This window comes from Bufo bufo, chromosome 1, assembly GCF_905171765.1.
Source record: "Bufo bufo chromosome 1, aBufBuf1.1, whole genome shotgun sequence".
NCBI classification, from domain to species: domain Eukaryota; kingdom Metazoa; phylum Chordata; class Amphibia; order Anura; family Bufonidae; genus Bufo; species Bufo bufo.
In genome coordinates this window covers 621,292,788-621,316,752 of record NC_053389.1, presented here as the reverse complement: position 1 = coordinate 621,316,752, position 23,965 = coordinate 621,292,788, and the positions used below count along the sequence as shown (strand labels likewise).

Here is a 23,965-nt window from a genome sequence, read left to right as displayed (position 1 = left end):
CACAACATGTCTGTTTTAGTAACCACTAGGAAGAAAAGAGGCTCCCAAATTATTTTGTGGGCAATACAACACTGTTGTGGCATTTAATCCTGCAGGAAATCTATGAAGGAACTAACAAGTGAGTGTTACCATCATTTGTAAATAGAGGCGGTCATTTATCAAACTGGTGTAAAGTAGAACTGGCTTAGTTGCCCATAGCAACCAATCAGATTCCATCTTTCATTTTGGACAGCACCTTTAGAAAATGAAAGGTGGAATCTGATTGAGCAACTAAGCCAGTTCTAACTTTACACCATCAATGACCCCCAGAGTGTTTTGCCTACACAGTTTGACATGGCAACACCTAGTTAATTTTGCGGGAGGAATGCAAAAGGAACGGCACAATGAGTTTAGAAAAAAATATTCCAGAATTGTTATTTCATGGGGAATACAAGTGTGTACTAAAAACGGTCAGATAAGCTGGCAGGCCCTCGCCGTATTACTGAACGCCTCCATTTTAGAAGATGTTGGGAAATAAGCGGACATGGAGTCGTGCCTCCTTTGTTGAAGACTTGTCTACAAGTTTACAAAATCAATGAGAATTCATTTCATTGTGTATAATAATCAATTCAAGCAAACCACGCTGAAAAGGCGGTTTACGTAACCCCACCACCATAAACCACATTCACAGGTCTATTCAAGGAGTCACAGGAAAAGCGAGTTTGAACGTTTCTTTATTTTCTTATGGAATCACATACTTTGTTCTGCACATTTCTTCTCACCAAACATCAATAATTTAAGAGAAACTACACATAAAATGACAGAATACCAGAGTCTATCATCGGATCTGGACTCAAGGATCCTCTTAAACGGAAATATACATGGCGCTTTTATTACCGGTGGAGTGTTCAAAAGAATTGGAACAACGGACAATTCTTCTTCTGGGTTTACGTCTCCCAAGTATAGATTATAGGACTGAGATGAAGACAGAAGTAAACCTCGGGAATGGTCACTACATACAATCAGTTCCAATAGAAAATCCCTGCAACATACGCTCAGTGCCGCCTCTGGGCACAGTTTTTGGAGGCTATGCAACAAATTTTGCATTATATGTTCCTTTATGACACCTTTTAGTCTCTGCCCAGAATTGGCACAGTGTGTATAAAAAGGGTAGATTCTTGTGACACAAAAATCTGCCGCAAAATCCACGTATTACATGTGGATGCATGGGATAAAATCCACATCAACTGCACGGCAAAGCCACACGGAAGTAGATTTAGCAGCAGAAGTTTAGAATGGTACATGGATTCTGCATCATAAAATCCTGGCAATGATGTGACTGTAACATAATAATTTGTGCGTTTTTATTATTGACACTGAACGTGAAGCTGGCAGCATCACGGACACCGGCTGTGCAGTTTTGGCAGAAAGTGCTCAATCTGGTAAATTGTTCGTCTTCTTGTGTACATGTGACCTGTATTACATTACAGGTAATATTGCGAGTACATGAGATGCATGGTTTTCATTTTGTTCTTAATTTTAGAGAGAGGGAAAAAAACTAAAGTGAAGTAAAGAAACAGATTACAACATGTATTATTATACGGCATGCTATAGCGGTAACATACGCTATAGCTGGCAAAAGATTTATCAAGAGAGCCAGGTTTTAACACAAGCGTGCGTACATTCTGATGGAGAAGCCCTTTAAAAGTGCCATTTGCCAGAGCCAAAGAAATGTAACAGCTCGGGAGATTAGTTTAAGACCTTTCTTGTAGAATCCGGTTACCAAAATTAAAATGTAAACAAATTCGGCAGGTAGCGCCAAATGATATTATTGGGGACGTCGACTCTAGCTGCCCATTTATATCTCGAATTTAATACATACCATGATTAAATACATTGTGTCAGTACTTATTTGGTCCCCCAAATATAAGTGTATGAGAAATTTACAATATTATTATATTACATGTCATAGCTCCTGAAGAGGTAACTAGTGTCTTATGCGGTAAAACGAATATGTACACACAAAGGCTTATTTTAGTAAAAGAGGAAAGGGTAGAAACAGCATGCAGGCTGACATGGCTGTATACTAAGTACTTCTATTCCCCGTGAAGAACAGTTCTGGAGCATCCTTCTCTTTAGGCTACATGCACACGTCCGTATGTGTTTTGCGGTTGGCAAAAAAAAAAAAAAACATCCGTAAATGACATCCGTAACACACACAACGAAACGGACACGGAAACAAAGTTTGCGTGCATGTAGCCTTATTCTGTTTTGTGCCGTTCCTCCATTATTTCTCCTTAGTATGTATGAATAAAGTAACAAATGGGTGTTGCCTCTCTGTGTTAAAGGGGCGTGTCCCTACACAGCCAGCACTGATTGGACAGTGTCCGTGTACAAAGGCACACCCCCACGAGAAATAACAGAGGACGGGTACAACACAGCTATGCTCCAGAATGGTTTCTTGAAGAACACAAGTATTTACTAAGATCGCCATGTCAGGAGAGCTCACAGGTCCTCTTGAGGACACTACACTTGCATGGTTTCATCCATTAGTAAGAACAGGCCAAAGTGTGCATAGCGTTCGTCTGATTCAGAACTTCCCGGTAAGACGATGGCGATAATTCTGTCTGTGCTCTTTAAGTAGCCTGAAACCCAGTGCACCACTGGGATTTACAGCATTTCACATACACAGCGCATTAGTATTGTTGAGTTAGTCGTTAGAAATTTATAGCGCTGTAGTTTCCATAAAAACACATAATTACAGGTATTACACAGCACTATTCAATAATCCACAAAACACCAAGTGTTCCTGCAGGTAACAGGACAGGGTTTGGCCAACTAACACTGCAGTATGATCATCAGACAATTTTCTTGCATGTAATTCCAAACGCTATAGGAGGTATAAAAACCCAAAAACTTTAAAGATGGCAACAGGGAATGCTATGGTAGTCCCACATTCGGTATTAAAATATGCAGGAGAAGGGTTCAGATACCAGCATCCACAGCCAGAGATAGTGCCGGCTTGATGCTACATGCAGATGTCATACACTTGAATGGCTACCTGCTGTTGAATTTCACCTTGTCTATACACGGTTTACAGCTAATTATACAAATGCCTTGAATTTTTTTTTTTTTTTTTTATATTTTCTGTATGGCATCCAGTATATCATATAGCTCCCAACGTATTGGGCTATAAACATGTTACCCTTCTTTTTCAGGGGTGGGATTCTCTCCAGAACACAACATACACACCACAATCAATTATGCACCATATCAAAGGGAAGTAGGTAAAGTGTTGAAGATACAACTGATCTACTAGAGGACAGCAGGAATGGAAGGGCCCGGTGACCCTGCGGAATGTATTCTTGCAGTCCCGAGAAAACCCTTACATTTGATTGGAATACCCATAATTTGGTGTGGCAGAGTACTGAGGTTCTTGTTGTGTCATGGCACCCTGTGCTGCTCCGAAAGCTGCATTCTGAGCGGCTTGTTGGACCTGAGGATTTTTCCAAGCACCCGTGGTCCACTCATCTTGAGCCTTGCTAAGGCTGCCTCCAGCACCACGGTAAAATTTGTGTACCTGTATATAGGGGGCAAAATAGAACATTAAAATGAAAATCATTTATCTTCATTTTTTTTATAGGATGCAAAAATAACCCCTCGAGAAGGAAGAAACTGTTTTTTCTCTAGCGCCACCTTGGGTGGCTATCTTGCAAGTCAATATCAAACCGTACACCTATGCAGTCAGTGCAAAAGAGATAAATGTATGCCATGGTGACTGAGTGCACACCGTAGCTGTGCCCACATTATCTGTAGTGGGAACAAATTCAATTCCTTCAAAAATCAGCCCTCTCGAGCAGTGAAGGGCTTGCCCCTCTGCTTAAGCCTCCTCTAGATCGGTCATCAGTATCTGATCGGTGGGGGAGGTCCGACACCCGGGACCCCTGCTGATGAGCTGTTTGAGAAGGCACCGGCACTCCTGGGAGCACTGCGACCTCCTCTCTGGTTACCAAGCAGAGCGCCGTACACTGTATAATGGCTGTGCTTGGTATTGCGCACAGGTCCATTCACTTCTATGGGGCTGAGTGTGATACCAAGCACTGTGCTTGGTAAGCGCAGGAGCGCCGATGCCTTCTCAGACAGCTGTCAGCAGGGGTCCCGGGTGTCGGACACCCATGGATCAGATAATGATGACCTAGCTAGAGGATAGGTCATCAGTAGGAAAATCCCTAAAAAAAAAATAAAAAAAACGCAAAACTCCCTTTTCCACCCCATTACAACACGTTTTATTATGACAAAAAAAATAAATGTACACATAATTGGCACCACCACAACCACATTACAAAGGGATCAAAAGTTGTATGTACGCCAAAGTAGAACAACATAAAGAAAACATCAATTATCCAGTAAACACGCCACAGAAGCAAAACACTAAATATAAGTGGAATTGCTGTTATTTTAAGTAAAAGGATTTCCCAGTATTCTTTGGATAGGTCATCAGTACCTGATCAGTGGGGTCCAACATTGGTGAATGGTTCCGTATACGGTCCGCAAAAAAAACGAACGGCCACGGAAAGAAAATATGTTTGTGTGAATGAGACCTTATCTACTTCCTTCTGATCCTCAACTGGGTCATGTGACCGACTGAGGGTACTTTCACACTTGCGTTAAAGTTTTACGGTATTGAGTTCCGTCACAGGGGCTCAATACTGGGGAAAAAAACGCTTCAGTTATCCTAATGTATTCTGAATGGAGAGCATTCCGTTCAGTATGCATCAGGATGTCTTCAGTTCCGTCACTCTTACGGTATTTGGCTAAAATACCGGAACACTTGCCGGAATGCCGGATCTGGCATTTATTTCCATTGAAATGTATTAATGCCAGATCCGGTACCAAGTTTTCCGGAAAACCGGATCCGGTTTCCCGATCTGCACACGCGCAGACCTTTCAAAATGAAAAGATAAATACCGGATCAGTTTTTCCGGATGACACCGGAGAGACGGATCCGATGTTTCAACGCATTTGTCAGCCGGATCCGGAAACAAATGCTATCCGTTTGCATACGGATTTCCGGATCCGGCAGGCAGTTCTGACGACGGAACTGCCCGCCGGAATCCAACAACGCAAGTGTGAAAGTACCCTGACTTTCTAACTGACACAGCATCTTATGTGTGGACAGGAAATCAGTTTCTCTATGTATTCCTATGAGAGGGACATTGAGGCTCTCATAGGAATGAAAGAGAAACTGACTTACTGTCCCCACATAAGATGCTGTGTCATTTGGAGAGAGTCATTCTTGGTCACGTGACACAGCTGAGGACCAGGACAAAGTGGATAACTTATACAGTCACCAGTGACAACATTACAATTACTACATGTACCTTTCTGAGGCTAGTTTCACATAAGCGTTCAGGAGATTCGGCATGCTGCTCCGACAGGGAACAGTCTGCGGGGGTCTCTCTGGATCTGGCATTGCCAGAAGCTAGATGAATGTAGTCTGGCCCCATTAACTATAATGGGGACTGACTAAGATCCAGTGCAACCCGCCAAATATGCAGAGAATCGGCTAGACAAATACCGCTGCGAGCAGAACAGCCTGCCGTATCTAAACATGAAGAACGTCTTGTTAAACATGATGAATGCCTTGAGCATCTCATGATGAAAAAGAAAACTGTAACCTACATACCTTGGTCAATGCCACAAAGGATAAGACAGAAACCGCTGTGAACATAATGGTTGGTATTAGCATCACCACTGCAGCTCCAACATTTGTACCAAAGAAGGAGATGGTTGCAATCCACCCACTGTAAGAAACAGGACAAAGCCAAAAAACTGTAGATCAGAACAAAGTAATGTTCCTGCAGCTACTATACAGACTAATACAACCTCTATAAACACGTACAAAATGCAGCAAGTCCAATACATGTAAAGTAAATCAAACTTTGCAAATTGTCCCGATTTAAACAATTCCCAGTGTTCCCCTCTGTCCCCTACTTCTTGCTAACATACATTTCAATGGGAGTATGACTACAGGATTGGACTACGTTGGGTTTGTAGTGTGTAACCATTGCAGCTGTAGGCATATTTTTCATCAAGTCTATAGAGGGGTTGTTCACCCCGGGGACGTTTTCTACGGACCCCACAGCATGGCCTGACCCTCGCAGCTGGGTTCAGACTCCATCGCTGCCTCACCAGCACTGCAGGTCCCAGGTCTCCCTGTGTCCGTTTGACACGGGCCAATGACACATAGGTGACATGACATTGGCTGCAGTAGTCACGTGACCTGCATAATAACTGATGTTGATGCCGGAAGACCCAGGAAACGCAAAGGTGGCGGGGCAGAGAAGGAGATGGAACGTAGTGGAGGAGATCAGTTAAGTATGATTACTACTCCAGGTCCGGCCACGCTATGGGGTCTGTAGAAAACTATTCCAGGGGAAAACAACCCCTGGAGTATTTTGGTTTTTATTCACACTGAAAGAGAAAGTGAAATATTTGCTGTTTCCTTCTAGAAATCTAGAAGTAATTTATCTGCACACCCCAGACATTCATGTAAAACAACTTCTACAGATCTAGCTGTATAATGTAGGGTTGTTGCGATACCAAAATTTTGATTCAGTTTCGATACCACCGAAAAAAAAAAATAAATAAATCTGCATGCATTCCGCATTTTATGGAACGTCTGGCCCATAATCAAACAGTCCTATTTAATTTTTTTGGGGGGATAAGGTGACTAAAAAAAATTATAAATAAAAAAATTTAAAAAAAGGCAATTCACGCAGTTTTTCTTTCCTTTTACGGCGTTCACTGCATAGAGATATTTTTTGATAGTTTGGACTTTTCGAACGTGGTTATATGTAATATTTTATTTATTTATTGTTTATATATTTTATATGTAAAATTGGGAAAGGGGATGATTTATACTTAATATTTTGGTGTGTTTTTTGTTTTTTTACAGTTTATTTAGTAACTATTTCCCCCCTATAGGGCGAGAACCTGGGATCTTTTAATCCCTTGTCCTACTCGCCCCAATAGAGCTCTATCAGGGTGTATAGGACTTCACACTCTCCCTGCTGCCCTGTGCATAGTGCACACAGCAGCAGGGAGCCGACTATGGCAGCCAGGGCTTCAGTAGCGTCCTGGCTGCCATGGTAACCGATCGGACCCCCAGCGTTACACTGCTGGGGCTCCGATCACAACTGCCACTACACCACCAATGAGAGGAGGTGAGGGGACCCTGTGGCCACTGCCACCAATGATTTTAACACTGGGGAGGGGGCGCACTGCGCCACCAATGACAATTAACGTTTAATTTACAAATACAGCCAGCGGCAGAAACACATTGCTGGCACCCGACCTCTGACAGCGTGCTGAGATCAGCGGTTCGCAGCGCCTTGTTAGAGGCAGGGTGCCGGCAATGCGTTTCTGCCGCCGCCTGCATTTGTAATGTATTAAACGTTCGTCATCATTGGTGGCACAGTGGCCACAGCCCCTCCCCTCTGCGCTCTGCGCTCTCACTGGAGGCAGCGGCAGCAGCAGCACAGGGGGGGAGGGAGAGACACTGCTTCCTTTTTCCATGTACTGCTGAGAGCAGCGCGATCCATATTAGCACAGCCTAGTATCGATAAAAGACAAATATCGGTATTGTATCGATACCGGGCTAAAAGTATCAATTGGGTATCAAAAGTTCGATACCCGAAACAACTCTAGTATAATGTTCATCTGATGTCCCACAATGCACTGCAATATATAAAAATCAGAACAGCAGTGGTAAAGCAAAATGTTATCCAACAGTTTATGCAGACTATGCTTGTACAATTCCATCCTGATATAACCCCGTGTTGTTCTAGGGTCCTAATGCTGATAAATCTCTGACTTACCAGACTCCCCAACCAGGAATACCCACAGCTTGTATTATGCTGATGACCAACTGAGCCATAAAAGTGAAGAAGAACGCCATGAAGTTAAAGGAACTGTCTGTCCTATACAAAGAGGAAGTGAAAGTTCAAATAATTGTAAAGCGTCTCAGAACTGACAGTAAAAATCTACCATCCGGTTATTACTACGTAGAAGTGATTGGCTGCATGCATGCTCTTCACTAGACAAAGAACATTTTACTCAATAAAACATTCCAGTAATCTTATGACATGAAAGAAGTGTTAAAGAAGCCCTCCAGTGTTCTTCCCTATAGTGTGTGCAGCATGGGCTATTATTAAATCACACACAGGCTCTTGTGTATACCCGTTTTAGGCATTGTCTGCAACCTTGATTGTTTCTTTCTGTCTGATTCTCCTAATCCAGTCTACATTTCCCATCATGCTTCTGGCTCTTCAGAGACAAAGGGAACATCTGATCACACTGCACTTGGTCTACTCCTATCTAAAGGCAGTGTCAGCTCATTGAAGTCAACGTCTGTCCGCTAACACACATTGCACAGCTCACTGTATTCCATTATAGTGCAGCTTCACACTGTTTTCCCTGACTCCTGCTTGTGATTGAATCCCCTTTCTCTTACAAGCAGGAGGCAGGGGTAAGCAGTGTGAAGCTGCATCTATTAGAAATACACTGGGTATTCTGCAGACTGCACTAACAGATCGTATAGACAGGCATTTTGAGTCAGAAGAGTTTTAGGACTGTGCAGCTAATCATTATTAGGATTCATCTACTAGATCACTGCATTTCTGTTCCCTTGGACTGGGCAGACATGATACCTTTAGCCACACTATACACCGGACGGACACACAGAGGGCTTGGTGGGGAGGAGAGGTGTATGAGAGCTGCCACGATGGATCCGATTCTGATGTAATCCTGCAGTTCACAGGAAGTCCTACACAGAGGGACGATTCACCTCCTGTCTACACAGGAGACCATGCTCGTAAAGTCTGGTAGTCACACAAGGGATCACATGACATGGCTGCCCATAATGAAAGGGTTTATAATGTATAAATCCAACTAAGCTGAGATCAAATAAATTTAACTGCTAGTATAGCATTATAAGTACACAAAATTGCTGAAGTGTTCATTGAGTTAGAGTATTAACAGAAATACACAAGTACACAAATACAAGAATTTAAAAGACAGCAAAACAGAATGGAGAAAGAAAATGATCGTGACAATAATCCTAAGGAAATGCCTAATGACAATCACAGGAGTCACTAATTGTGGTGATATATATATATATATATATATATATATATATGGACTGGTTGGCGGAACAGAGTACAAAGCCACTGTGCATGGATGAATGAATAAAAAAGGAGACATGGAACTTAACATGCTTACTAGATTTCGATAGGCAGGTAGCTACTTACTTGAAAGCTTTGTAAATAGGTCTGAACCAGCAGACATAGGAGCAGGGAGTGAAAAGGATGAGCCACAGAAACGCCAGGCCAAAATTGACGGCTCCACCTCCTCCAATCATCCACGCTAAGCAGCCAATCAGATTCACCGCCAGTGTGATACTGTTCACTGCATGCACACATGAGGTCAGGCAGAGGCACACATGTGCAGTAAGGAGAAGAGAGCCAAAGATCAGAGTGAGTTTGAAGAAAGCCAGGGTAGAGTAGTTGGGATCCACATTGCTTCACCAAATCCCATCCAATGTGGGCACTTAATTTTAAGCTCAGGATTTTTCCAGACTTTCTATATTGATGATCTATCCTCAGCTTACTGCAGCTCAGCTCCATTTCAAGTGAACAGGAACTGAGCTGCAGTACGGCAGCATGGCTACTACAGCTTCCTGTTCCTTGTACAGCCATTTTATGTTCTAAGCCTTAAAACCTGTGTGTGTAGAATCTGGGAATTTCTCTGTGTGAGACTACCGTGACTTCAAGGTCGCTCCTAGCCCCTCCAGTTTTGTCCAACAAAGGAATTTTTACAATTATTAGCAGGAGAAGTCTGTAACGAACACTCACATTTAAGATTAAGAAGACGCTTCAGGCGTATAGCCAGGAAATGCTTATTTCAGATTGTGATTTAATGAGTTATGATGTAAATGTTTAATTATGTCTCCCACTTGGAAACGATCCAGAAATGTGCCTTATAATCTCTGCCTTCTATCAATAAAGTTTAGAGAAACTTGGTACATGGCATTGCGCGTGTGTATCAGTTATTCTCTCTGAGTACTCATGTAATTAACTAATTAGGAGTCCACCGCTCATCTGGCATTGGGGTTTATGCCCTATCCACTTTTTAGTTTCCGGTGCCAGCAGGTGCCGAAAACAGCTGATCAGTGGGGGCGTCAGGTCTAAGGGTCCATTCACACGTCCGCAAATGGGTCCGCATCCGTTCCGCAATATCGGGAACGGGTGCGGACCCATTCATTCTCAATGGGGCAGAACAGGATGTGGAGAGCACACTATGTGCTCTCCGCATCCGCATTTCCAGAGCACGGCCCTGAACTTCCGGGCCGCGGCTCCACCAAAAAAATAAATAGAACATGTCCTATTCTTGTCCGGACAAGAATAGGCAGTTCTATGGGGGGGGTGCCGGCCGGGTGTATTGCGGATCCGCAATACACCATGGACGTGTGAATGGACCCCAAGCCAAAAATCCAATACTGATGACCTATTCTGAGGATAGCTTATCAATAATACCAAGCCGGAAAACATTCTATAATATTATAATGCATCCAGCTTCCACGCTATGTGAGAAAGTTCATAAAGTAGATTAAAATCAGACACAATAATCTAGTAATATAGTAGATGTGCTGCAACTGTGCGCGGCGAAAGATAAGACATGTCCTACCATTTGCGGAGTGGAGACACCGATCAGAAGCCCACGGAAACATGTCCAATCTTTTGCAGACCCATTCAAGTCAATGGGTCCACATCCGCAGCACAGAGTACACACAGCCAGTGCCCGTATATTGTGGACATGTATTTGCGGTCTGCAGCATGGGCACGGAGCCCTTACGTTTGTCTGAATGAGCCCTAAATAATATATATATATGTGAGGCTAACAAAGATCTCACAATGGAGACGTCTTGAATGGGTTGTGGCACACAGGAGGAGAATGTGCCTTCCACTAGCCTTATATTACACACTAGGTTCATCTGCGTATATATTCTATCATACTAAAGCCTAGGACGTTGAGGTGTACCCATAAAAATGCTGTGTGTAATGTATTAAGGATGGTGTTTCTTACGGCAGTCTTTTCAAAATAAAAATTGGGATGTAAGATGCACCAAATTTATTTAAGAGGCGCATCTCAGGAGATCCATGCACTAGGTAGGTTTCTGGTCGCTTCTATTAAAGTAAAATATTTTGAGACTGGAATTTTTAATTCACATTGTCCACAATATCCGTGTAATCTCCTTATACTCCTATGTATGTTCACAAAAAAAAAAGAATGTAGCATGTCAGAAAAAAACTCCTCAACTATCAACCAACAGTGCATTGCTAAGCATAAAATCTGCAAAGAAGGCTACTGACCAAAAGTTACATCGTTTCAAAAGGAAATCCTGTACACAATCATGCTACCGGTAACATATCTGCATCTGTCATGGATCCCATTTCCTCTCCAAAGTTTTACTGGAAGCATGTAAAAACTGTGATTAATAAGAGTGAGGATATTCAGGCAAGGCACCATACTCACACATCCACAGGTAATAGACACGCTTGGCTGTGGTACGATGCTGGTCAGGAATATCAGTCTCAAAATCTTGATAGAAGCAGGGCTTGAGTGGTATGAATCGAGGCAGTGGTGGAAAGTTATTCTGTTTATCTGCAGGAACATCAAAGAGGGTCATGAATATACAGTTGCCATCAAAATTATTCAAACCCCTTTGAAAATTTAGTTCATTAGGAATAGAATCACTTATAAGAGTACACATTTACAAATCAGGAGTTCTATGAAGCACACCTGATGCAACTAATTAAGAGCTTCGTTAGGGGCATTCACATCACATGTATCTTGTGGTTCGCAAAATGACTTATTGACTTCAATGGGTTTGTGAACCGCATTTTGAGGCTCAGAATAGGACATGTTCTTTTGCGGAATGGACATACGGATGCAGAAAGCAAATGGACTGTATAGGGCAGGCATGCCCAACCTGCGGACCTCCAGCTGTTTCAAAACTACAACTCCCAGCATGCCTGGACAGCCTACAGCTATTAGGGCATGCTGGGAGTTGTAGTTTTGCAACAGCTGGAGGGCCACAGGTTGAGCATGCCTGGTATAGGGGTTTGTTGACTGACATTTGATTGCATGGTAGAAATATGTCTGTTAAGAGAGTGGTCCAGAAAGTTAAGAGACGAGATCATTGCCTTGCAGAAACAAGAAAAGGGATACAAAAAGATAGCAAAAGCACTGAATGTTCTTAGAGATACAGTTGGAAGCACTGTTCACAAGCTCAAATTTAAATGAACACTGGCTACACTACCTGAATATGGCAGAAAGTGGAAGCCATCACAGCCAAAGATTCCTTAGGAGACAGGTGGTCAAAAACCCATAAGTTACTGTAAAAGACCTGCAGCAAGATTTGGTGGCGGCAGGCACATGGGTTTCAGTTTGCACAGTAAAATACTAAACGCTAAAGGTCTCCATGCTTGATCTTCAAGACATACACCTCTACTGATCTGAATGCACAAGAAAAGTTGGCTCCAATATGCTCAGAACCATATAAATAAGCTACAGAATTTGGGGGATTCGGTTATGTGGAGGAACTAAAAAAAACTGGAACTTTTCAGGCCTATGGATCAGCAGTATGTCTACAGGAGGAAGAATGAAGCAAATGCTAAAAAGAACACCCTGCCTACAGTGAAGCATGGTGGTGGCTCGGTGATGCTCTGGGACTGCGTTGCTTCCTCTGGCACTTGAAATCTGCAGAGTATGGACTCATTCAAGCATCAGGAAATCCTAGGAGAAATCATATCTTCTATGAGGAAGCTGAATCTTGGGCATCATTGGACTTTCCAACAGGACAATGATGCCAAGCATACCTCAAAGGCTTGGTTTCAGAAGTACTGGAAGATTCTGGAGTGGCTATCAGAGTTGCCTGACTTGAACCCAATAGACAATCTTTGATGGGATATAAAGAAGGAGGAGGATGCAGCATGCAAACCCAAGATCATTAGTGAACTGGAGGCCACTGCCCCTGAGGAATGGGCTCTGATTTCTCAGGAATTCTGCCAGAAACTGGAGTCTGGCCATGCATCACATTTGCTGCAGGTCAGAACAGAAAAGGGGTGCTCTGCTAAGTACTGAGGACACCTGTCATGAAGGGGCGGTATAATTCTGTGATTGCAGTAATCATTAAAAGTGGCATTTAGTGTTTAATTTGAAGAAAGCGCTTATATTAGTTGACCTATTCAATTTGTTCTTGTTTGACTGGTCTATTGCAGACAGCTGAAAGTTTGACTAATAAACCAAGCTTATATGTACAGTGGACCCTCAACTTACATTATGAATTGGTTCTGGGACTACCATTATATTTTGAAACCATCATAACTTGAGTCCATAACTCTATGGAATACTAGTAATTGGTTCCAAAGACTCAAAATGTCATCCAATGGTAAGAGAAAATGAAGATTTAAGAGTAATATGCAGATAACTAAGATCAAGTATGTCCACATATATACCAGTCAGGAATAGATCCTGGAAACTGTAATTCACTTTATGTATTGAGGACTGGAGCTTTTTCAGGGTCCTGTAAAGCAAGCAGTGTACCAGAAAAATACAATGAAGGAGACCTCGTGTGACATCCTGGTACAGACAGAGGACAATACAGGATATGTAGTAATGTGAAGAGGAGATCCTAAACAACCATTACACGTGTTTTACCTGAAAAATGGCCATGCTGAATGGGTGAATCTCAGTCTGGTTTCAACTTGCGATGACTCAGGAAAGACCATTGTATGTTGAGGGACCACTGCATATATATGAGTCACTCTGTAACATAAACCTGGCTTCCATTTTGAATTTTAAAGGTGGAACATACACATTAGATGAACTTCAGCTGACCCTGCTGATTTTGGTGGTGTATGGGGTGTCCTATTGCCCGATGGTAGATTTCTGAGGGATTTTTTATCTCAAGCGAGATAAGCTGCCACTAGAGATGTCTGGCAGCAACCTATGCCTCATTTCTCACTGGTTGCCATGGCTATGTCTAGGAGCATGTACAGTAGGTTTGTACGTGAACCATATTTCTTTTATGTACAGTACAGACCAAAAGTTTGGACACACCTTCTCATTCAAAGAGTTTTCTTTATTTTCATGACTATGAAGGCAACAATACTAGGAATTAACACAAGTGGAATTATATACATAACAAACAAGTGTGAAACAACTGAAAATATGTCATATTCCAGGTTCTTCAAAGTAGCCACCTTTTGCTTTGATTACTGCTTTGCACACTCTTGGCATTCTCTTGATGAGCTTCAAGAGGTAGTCTCCTGAAATGGTCTTCCAACAGTCTTGAAGGAGTTCCCAGAGATGCTTAGCACTTGTTGGCCCTTTTGCCTTCACTCTGCGGTCCAGCTCACCCCAAACCATCTCGATTAGGTTCAGGTCCGGTGACTGTGGAGGCCAGGTCATCTGGCGCAGCACCCCATCACTCTCCTTCATGGTCAAATAGCCCTTACTTTCAAAGTTTTCCCAATTTTTCGGCTGACTGACTGACCTTAATTTCTTAAAGTAATGATGGCCACTCGTTTTTCTTTACTTAGCTGCTTTTTTCTTGCCATAATACAAATTCTAACAGTCTATTCAGTAGGACTATCAGCTGTGTATCCACCTGACTTCTCCTCAACGCAACTGATGGTCCCAACCCCATTTATAAGGCAAGAAATCCCACTTATTAAACCTGACAGGGCACACCTGTGCAGTGAAAACCATTTCAGGGGTCTACCTCTTGAAGCTCATCAAGAGAATGCCAAGAGTGTGCAAAGCAGTAATCAAAGCAAAAGGTGGCTACTTTGAAGAACCTAGAATATGACATATTTTCAGTTGTTTCACACTTGTTTGTTATGTATATAATTCCACATGTGTTAATTCATAGTTTTGATGCCTTCAGTGTGAATCTACAATTTTCATAGTCATGAAAATAAAGAAAACTCTTTGAATGAGAAGGTGTGTCCAAACTTTTGGTCTGTACTGTATATTTTAAGTAAACATCAGCATCACTACTATGACACAATCAGCGCATCTAGCCAGACCAGGAAAGAAAACGGATTCCTGTGTATATACGACCCTGCAAATAACCTTGGCAACTAGAACGCAAACATCCATTGTTTACAATGGCAGATATACTCGGAGAGCTGAAAAACTGAGCAAAATAGATACATACACAAGGTTTATCATCCAGAACTAAAGCAATAAAGGGGTTTGGATCTCATTTATTATTTGCAGTAGTACACAGATATGCGGCAGTATTTAGTATCTCACCAGCCATGGTGGTGACTGTAGGTCTGTAGCTTGATCCTCAATTTGTAAGTCACAGAAAACCTATGGGAATAGAAAAAACACAAGGTCAGTAAAAAGCACATTGCAAATCTCTCTTCCGGCAGCGCTGGTATTTGGTTACTCTTCCGCACTGCATTGCTATGGTTCAATGAGGAACTGAGGATTGTTAGACTTTAGTTACACTGGGAATTTTTCTTAGCTGTGGTAGCTGCGATATCTAAACCTTTTGCAGCAGTAGAAGTTTTCTGTTCTTAATCCCCATTAATCAAGCACTCAAATTATTTCCTTCCTCTGTAATGGAAATTGAGTAAATAGTAATGACGTTAATGTGTGCCCTATTTCCAAATTTTTAGCCGCTCTTTAGTCCTTGCATTATACAGCGAGACTTTCCAAATCCTAGACATTGCCGGTGTTTGTGTTTTGCAGGTCCGCAAAACACATAAGGACGTTTGAATGGACCCTAATATTGATTGGACCCTGGGCAAGAATTTACTTGGGCCCCCCTGGATCCCGCCTTCCCACACCCTAGCATGCAATCACGCCCTCCACCACAACACACAAAAAATCCACACACCTCGTAGAGTAGTAAACTTTAATAATGAGTGGCCACTAGAGGTGTTCCCTTTTTTCTGAAAAAGCAGTGTTTACATTAAAAAGCTTGCAGAGACATGCTATAGACACCAGAACTACTACGTTTAGCTGTTGTGGTTCTGGTGACTATAGTGTCCCTTAATATAGAGAAGAAAAAAAAGAATCAGCACAAAAGTATCAAATAAAATGGCTGTATCATTATTCTAAAAATTGAAAAAGCACAACTTCTGACACAAATATATACGGTAGTATTTTGCAGATTACTTTTTTATTTTTACAATGTGCAGAGTACTGTACTACTAACCCCTACATACAGGGTAATACAGCGCCACATACCTCTTACATCCAGTGACGTCTCTTTGATGTAGATCTTCTCTTTCCTCATCTTCTCCTTTCAGACCAGACAACCATTTTTCAGCCATTTCTCGTCTCTGCAGTTTGACAAACAACATTTTAGTTTACTACTTTTCCATCATCCTCCCATCTTCTGGACAAATCATCCTACCACCCCCAATACTGTGCCGCTGTGCTCCCCAATACTATACTGCAGAAACAGATAAACCCCCTGATAATAGTAGTACCATGCAGATAGTGTCTTTCAATAATTATTGGCACATAGTGCCCCTGACACAAAGTGTAAACATCACGTCCCCCAAAAAGAATTGTGGTAAGCTGATACTGGGCCAAGGTGCCCCCACAGTAATAGTGCTACCAAAAGTCCCACCAATAGGAATAATTCTCTGCTAGAGCACACATGGTAGTAATAGTGCTCCTACAGTGCCCCCAACATGTCCCCACTGTGCCCCAGAAGTAATAATGCTCCCATAGTGCCCATACTAGTAATCATGTTCCCCATAGACCCCCAGTAGTAATAAAGCCCATCATAATGTCCCCCAGTAGTAACAATTCTCCTTATAATGCACCAGTGCAAAAAATACCCCCTTTTAATGCCCCCAGTTAATGTCCCAGTATAAAATACCCCTATATAGTGCCCCCAGTAAATGACCCATAGTGCTCCTCTCCCCCTTCTTCCTAGTGCCCCCCCCATAATGTACCAGTATAAAATGCCCCATAAATAGTGCCCCAATAGATGCCCTCAGTGTCCCCCATAATTTGCAAGTATAAAATACCCCTTCTTAGTGCCCCCCATAGATGAGCCCATAGTACTTCTGTCCTTCCCCATAGTACCCAGTATAATGTGCTCCAGTATAAAATGCCCCTATACAGAGCCCCCCCATATAAAATACCCCATCTTTGTGGCTTCAGTAGAAGCCCCCCATAGTGTTCCTCTCCCCCCTTCCTCTGCCCCTATAGTGCCCCCAAATCATGTGCCAGTAACAAGTGCCCCCAAATCATGTGCCAGTAACAGGTGCCCCCATAGATGCCCCCTAATCATGTGCCAGTAGTAGTACCATATAAAAAAAAAATAAACACTTACCTCCATCAGGCTGGCAGCGATGCAGGCCTCTTCCGGTCTGTGTCTCGCGCTGTACGGCTCAGGCGGCGCGATGACTTCTGGTGCGTGCAGCCTATCAGAGGAACGGGGAAGGGAGACGCCTCTCCCTCCCCTACTCCACCGCAGCACTTCCATCTGTATCGCTGTCCTGAGGACGGCGATACAGAGGACTATGGGGATGAGCGCTTCCACAAAGGAAGCGCTTATCTCTCTGTGCCCTGCCGCCGCCCACCCACATCACAAGTGGCCAGCGTGGCTCAAGAGGCAGCTGCCCTGCGTTTAAGACGGCCCAAGCTCCTCCCTCTCCATCTTGATCGACTTTCGACAGGGCCTGGTGAGATCATTATGCAGCAGCTTCGCCCTGCCAATCAAGGAGGGGCTGGCAGAGGAAGCAGGTGGAAAGTGGCGTGGGCCCTCCCTTGGTGCACCTAACTGCTCATTTGCATAAAGATTAAAGGCTATGTACACCTTTGGGGGTAATGTTTTTTTTTTATTATTGCATTGTACTTATTTGGAGCTAAAAATCTTTTTTTCAATTGGTCCTTATTAAAAGTATGGAGTCCTTTTTTCTGTAAATAGCTGAGGCTACTTTCACACTAGCGATTGGTGCGGATCAGTCATGGTTCTGCACAGACGGATTCGTTCAGATAATACAAACGTCTGCATCTGTTCAGAACGGATCCGTTTGTATTATCTTTAACATAGCCAAGACGGATCCGTCCTCTATTCTGTTATAGAAAACGGATCCGTCCCCATTGACTTACATTGTGTGGCAGGACGGATCCGTTTGGCTCACTTTTGTCAGACGGACACCAAAACGCTGCAAGCAGTGTTTTGGTGTCCGCCTCCAAAGTGGAATGGAGACGGAAAGGAGGCAAACTGATGCATTCTGAGCAGGTCCTTTTCCATTCAGAATGCATTAGGGCAAAATCCTGAACGGATCTCACAAACGGAAAGCCAAAACGCCAGTGTGAAAGTAGCCCGAGACACTCTACTAGCAGGTTCTGGATTTTCTCTCTTTTCCGTCAGTTGGAGAGCTGATGGGCTCCTTATCTCTGCTTTCTGAAATTATAAGCACTCATTATAGCTCAGTTCTTATCTCACCGATAAGAGTGTGGCTTAAATAAGTGTTTATGATCTCTTAGTAGTTTAGAGATAAGGGTTATTAGATGACCAGCACAAAGTGAAAGTACCAGTCACGCATTTAGAAAAACAGTTAACCCTTTGTGACAGAATGGCTCAATATTTTTTAATAAAGGCCAATTGAAGAAAAAAAAGAAAATAATTTTAGCCAAAAATGAATAAAATGCAATCATAAAAATTGCCTGTGAAGGTGTACATAGCCTTTCACAGTACTTTTTCTATGGAATGAAGCAACAAATCATTAATGAAAGGTATCATTACACTCAGCAAAGCTAGCCCTACACGCCATTGTGCCTGGTTTAACAGTAAATTTGCTGGTGGTATTTCATATGAGCAATATGGAAAGTGTCAGTGTACTTCAGCATTTCCGTTTTTTTCCATAAGGTTTGTATCCGTTTTTCATGCGCATGAAGAAAAACTGAAGAATACACTGCATCTCCTAGCAACCATCAGTGAAAAACGAACTGCACCCGGATGCCATGCGTGTGCTGTCAGGTTTTTTTTTTTTTTTGCAACGATCCACGGACTTGAATGAACCAGGACTGCGTGGAAAATGGAAGACAGGGTGCTGCAATTTTTTCTCAACTAACAGATGGTCAGTGAAAAACAATGATCATGTGCATATAGACATTGATATGAATGGGTCTGGGTTCAGTCCGGATGCTATCTATTGTAAAAACAGAATGTATAAAGACGGAAAACTCGCTTGTGTGAAATTAGCCTTAAAGGTGGTGGCCCATCTCATACATTTACAGCATATCGCCAGGATATGCCAACAATGTCTGATAGTCCACTTCTGGGACCCACACCTGTCTCTCTAGAACGGAGCGAATCGCGCAGTTTTTCTTTTACGGCGATCACCGCATAGGAGATATTTATTTATGGTTTATATATTTTATATGTAAAATTGAGAGATGGGGTGATTTAAACTTATTATTTTGGGGTGTTTTTTTTTGTTTTTTTTACAGTTTATTTAATAACCATTCCCCCCCCCTTAGGGGCTAGAACCTGGGATCTTTTCATCCCTTGTCCTATTCACCCTAATAGCGCAGAGTCAGAGGCAGGGTGCCGGCAATGTGTTTCTGCCGCCGCCTGCATTTGTAATGTAAAAAACGTTAGTTATCATTGGTGGCGCAGTGGCCACAGCCCCTCCTATCCTCCGCCCCTCTGCGCTCTCATTGGAGGCAGCGGCAGCAGCACAGGGGGGACGGAGAGACTGCTTCCTTCTTCCCTGTGCTGCTGAGGGAACATGGAGCATGCCGAGAGCAGCACGATCCATATTCCCCGATACTGGGCTGTGCAGTAGCACAGCCTAGTATCGATAAAAGACAAATCCTGGTATCGTATCGATACCAGGCTAAAAGTATCGATTGGGTATCGAAAGTTCGATACCCGAAACAACCCTACACAGGACAGTATACTGCTACAGATGGATCTGGATAGATTAGAGGCTTGGGCAGATTAGTGGCAGATGAGGATTAACACTGACAAATGTAAAGTTATGCACATGGGAAGGAATAATGCAAGTCACCCGTACATACTAAGGCCTCTTTCACACTTGCGTTGTTGGGATCCGGCATGCACTTCCGTTGCCGGAGGTGCCTGCCGGATCCGTAACAACGCAAGTGTACTGAAAGCATTTGAAGACGGAACCGTCTTCCAAATGCTTTCAGTGTTACTATGGCACCCAGGACGCTATTAAAGTCCTGGTTGCCATAGTAGGAGCGGGGAGCGGGGGAGCAGTATACTTACAGTCCGTGCGGCTCCCGGGGCGCTCCAGAATGACGTCAGAGCGCCCCATGCGCATGGATGACGTGATCCATGTGATCACGTGATCCATGCGCTTGGGGCGCCCTGACGTCACTCTGGAGCGCCCGGGGAGCCGCACGGACGGTAAGTATGCTGCTCCCCGCTCCCCACTACACTTTACCATGGCTGTCAGGACTTTAGCGTCCCGGCAGCCATGGTAACTATTCAGAAAAAGCTAAACGTCGGGTCCGGCAATGCGCCGAAACGACGTTTAGCTTAAGGCCGGATCCGGATCAATGCCTTTCAATGGGCATTGATCCCGGATCCGGCCTTGCGGCAAGTCTTCAGGATTTTTGGCCGGAGCAAAAAGTGCAGCATGCTGCGGTATTTTCTCCGGCCAAAAAACGTTCCGTCCCGGAACTGAAGACATCCTGATGCATCCTGAACGGATTTCTCTCCATTCAGAATGCATTAGGATAATCCTGATCAGTATTCTTCCGGCATAGAGTCCCGACGACGGAACTCTATGCCGGAAGACAATAACGCAAGTGTGAAAGAGCCCTTAATGATAAAACACTCGGTAACACTGACATGGAAAAGGATCTAGGAATTTTAGTGAACAGCAAACTGAGCTGTAGAAACCAGTGTCAGGCAGCTGCTGCCAAGGCCAATAAAATAATGGGTTGCATAAACATGCCCGTGATGAGAACATAGTCCTACCACTTTACAAATCACTAGTCAGACCACACATGGAGTACTGTGTACAGTTCTGGGCTCCTGTGAACAAGGAAGACATAGCAGAGCTGGAGAGGGTCCAGAGGAGGGCAACTAAAGTAATAACTGGAATGGGGCAACTACAGTACCCTGAAAGATTATCAACATTAGGGTTATTCACGTTAGAAAAAAGACGACTGAGGGGAGATCTAATTACTATGTATAAATATATCAGGGGTCATTACAGAGATCTATCCCATCATCTATTTATCCCCAGGACTGTGACTGTGACGAGGGGACATCCTCTGCGTCTGGAGGAAAGAAGGTTTGTACACAAACATAGAAAAGGATTCTTTACGGTAAAAGCAGTGAGACTATGGAACTCTCTGCCTGAGGAGGTGGTGATGGTGAGTACAATAAAGGAATTCAAGAGGGGCCTGGAGTGTAATATTACAGGCTATGGCTACTAGAGAGGGGTCGTTGATCCAGGGAGTTATTCCGATTGCCTGATTAGGGGAAAAAAAATTCCTTCCTGACTCCAAAGTAAGGAAAATTGGCTTCTACCTCACAGTTTTTTTTTTTTGCCTTCCTCTGGATCAACTTGCAGGATAACAGGCTGAACTGGATGGACAGATGTCTTTTTTCGGCCTTATATACTATGTTACTATGTCCAGCCTTTTCCCAGGATAGATCATCACTAGCTGATCGGCGGCGGTCTGACACACAGTACACCTGCTGATCATCAGTTGTCAGTAGCTCCATCACCAGAAGTCACTTCAGTGGGCGCAGTGCTGCAGTTGTGAGCGCTGCCCACTACAATGCAGACAGTGTTGTGTTGTTCTGGCGCCGAATTCAAGTGGCAGAGCCTCACAGAACCAGGGGTGGACTGGGAACTTAAAGTGGCCCTGGGAAAAAATAAAAAAAAGTGGCCCCATGTTGTAAGCGGGTCCAACTTAACAAAAAGCGGGCAACATAAGTAGGCGGGGCCAATAATACCATCCCAGCAGAGCCAAATACCAAAGTGCCATACAATATACTGCCCCAAAAGCTGTCCATCAATAGAAGCCATTTTCTGTCCTCCTCCTCCAGTTGTCTTTGATTAAGATATAGAGCAGGGGACTTAGGAGGTGAGGTGAGGGCTGGCTACATGAGTACCTGATTCTCACAGCGGTAATTACTGTTGAGAGCTCAATATGTACCCGGCCAGGAGCAGAGAGGAGGGCATGTGCAATCGCTGGCTGGCTACACGAGTACCTGATTCTCACAGCGGTAATTACTGTTGAGAGCTCCGTATGTACCCGGCCAGGAGCAGAGAGGAGGGCATGTGCAATCGCTGGCTGGCTACATGAGTACCTGATTCTCACAGCGGTAATTACTGTTGAGAGCTCAATATGTACCCGGCCAGGAGCAGAGAGGAGGGCTGGGTGGCCGCCTGGGGCATCGACCCACCAGGAAATTTCCTTGTAGGGTCTATGGCCAATCAGCCCTTGCACAGAACAGCTGATCGCCAAGGGTGGGGGAAGGTGTTAAACCTCTGCCGATGAACTAGTAATGGCTTATCCTGAGGATAGCCAATCACCTAAAGTCACGCTGCCCTCAGTGTGCCGCTGAGTTCTCATGGGAATACGCAAGGACCTGACAAGCACCCTTTTACTATGCACACTGCAAATGTAAAGAAGTACTGCCAATACAATAAATGGGAAAACGTGTCAGTGTAGACAAGGATGACTTAAAGAGGACCTTTCACCATAATAAAACCTCTAAACTAACTATACAGCCATGGAGAGCGGCGCCCAGGGATCCCCCTGCACTTACTGTTATCCCCGGGCGCCGCTCCGTTCCCCCGGTATAGCCTCCGTTATCTTCATAGTTAGGCTCCACCCAGGGGAACCTGCCGCGGTCTCATTCTCTCATGATGTAGCGCTGGCCAATCGCAGCGCTCAGCTCATAGCCTGAGAGGAAAAAAAAACTCTCAGGCTATGAGCTGAGCGCTGCGATTGGCCAGCGCTACATCATTAGAGAATGAGACGGCGTCAGGTTCCCCTGGGTGGAGCCTAACTATGAAGATAACGGAGGCTATACCGGGGGAACGGAGCGGCGCCCGGGGATAACAGTAAGTGCAGGGGGATCCCTGGGCGCCGCTCTCCATGTCTGTATAGTTAGTTTAGAGATTTTATTATGGTGAAAGGTCCTCTTTAAGGATGCCCCAGATAACATAAGAGCTGAATAAAGTGGAAGCCAAATCTGGACATGAAACCTATAAATCAACTAGAGGAAAAAACACAACCATGTTTAATAACGCTGCTAAAGTCTTCTTGTGATCTCGAGGATGCAGGGCTCCAGTTTACACCTGTAAACAGATGGAGAAAATGACTGACTGAGAGGAAGGAAACACGATGGGTAAAAATACTCCTATTAACACTTTCAGGCCTCATGCACATGACGGTATTTTTTATCTGTGTGGATTGCACGCTGACCCATTCCTTTTTCTGGTTCCACAAACACATTCGTATTGTTTGCAGATCTGTGTTGCTGTCCCGCAAATTATAGAATATGTCCTAATACGGCGGACACGGCTGTGTGCATGAAGCCTTAAAGAGCAGGCCCCGTCGCGGGTGATGCATTCGCTGTCATGCCGGGATCCGGAGCGAGGTGGGTGCCGGGGAAGCAGGTAAATATAATCCATACAAGGGGCCCGGGCATTGGGGGGGGGGGGGATATTTTAGATATCAAATAACCCCTTTAACGGAGTATTTAATTTGTAGTAATACAATTTAATAATAAAAAGGGTGAAAAATATTTAGTGCAACCGCTGTACATACAATAAATATAGTGTGTGTAAATGCAGTAAACCGCTGGGGTCAGTTCATAGTCTGATAATATTACTGCATAGTAAAATGACTATTATCTGCTGCAAGACGTAGCAGCCAA

The 23,965-nt window shown here is 43.8% G+C and overlaps 1 protein-coding gene across 1 annotated transcript in view; it reads right to left on the bottom strand.

Annotated features, from left to right (window-relative positions):
* Positions 1 to 698: 698 nt before the first annotated feature.
* The window catches only part of SCAMP5 (secretory carrier membrane protein 5), a 37,451-nt gene continuing 14,184 nt past the window's right edge, over positions 699 to 23,965 (bottom strand). Inside the window, exons 2-7 of the mRNA XM_040413786.1 lie at positions 15,364 to 15,423; positions 11,575 to 11,703; positions 9,291 to 9,447; positions 7,860 to 7,961; positions 5,666 to 5,783; positions 699 to 3,559 (exon numbers count right to left, since the gene is read on the bottom strand). Coding sequence (XP_040269720.1) covers positions 3,365 to 3,559; positions 5,666 to 5,783; positions 7,860 to 7,961; positions 9,291 to 9,447; positions 11,575 to 11,703; positions 15,364 to 15,370 — 708 coding nt within the window. The 5' untranslated portion in view covers positions 15,371 to 15,423 and the 3' untranslated portion in view covers positions 699 to 3,364. The remainder of the gene's footprint in view (positions 3,560 to 5,665; positions 5,784 to 7,859; positions 7,962 to 9,290; positions 9,448 to 11,574; positions 11,704 to 15,363; positions 15,424 to 23,965) is intronic.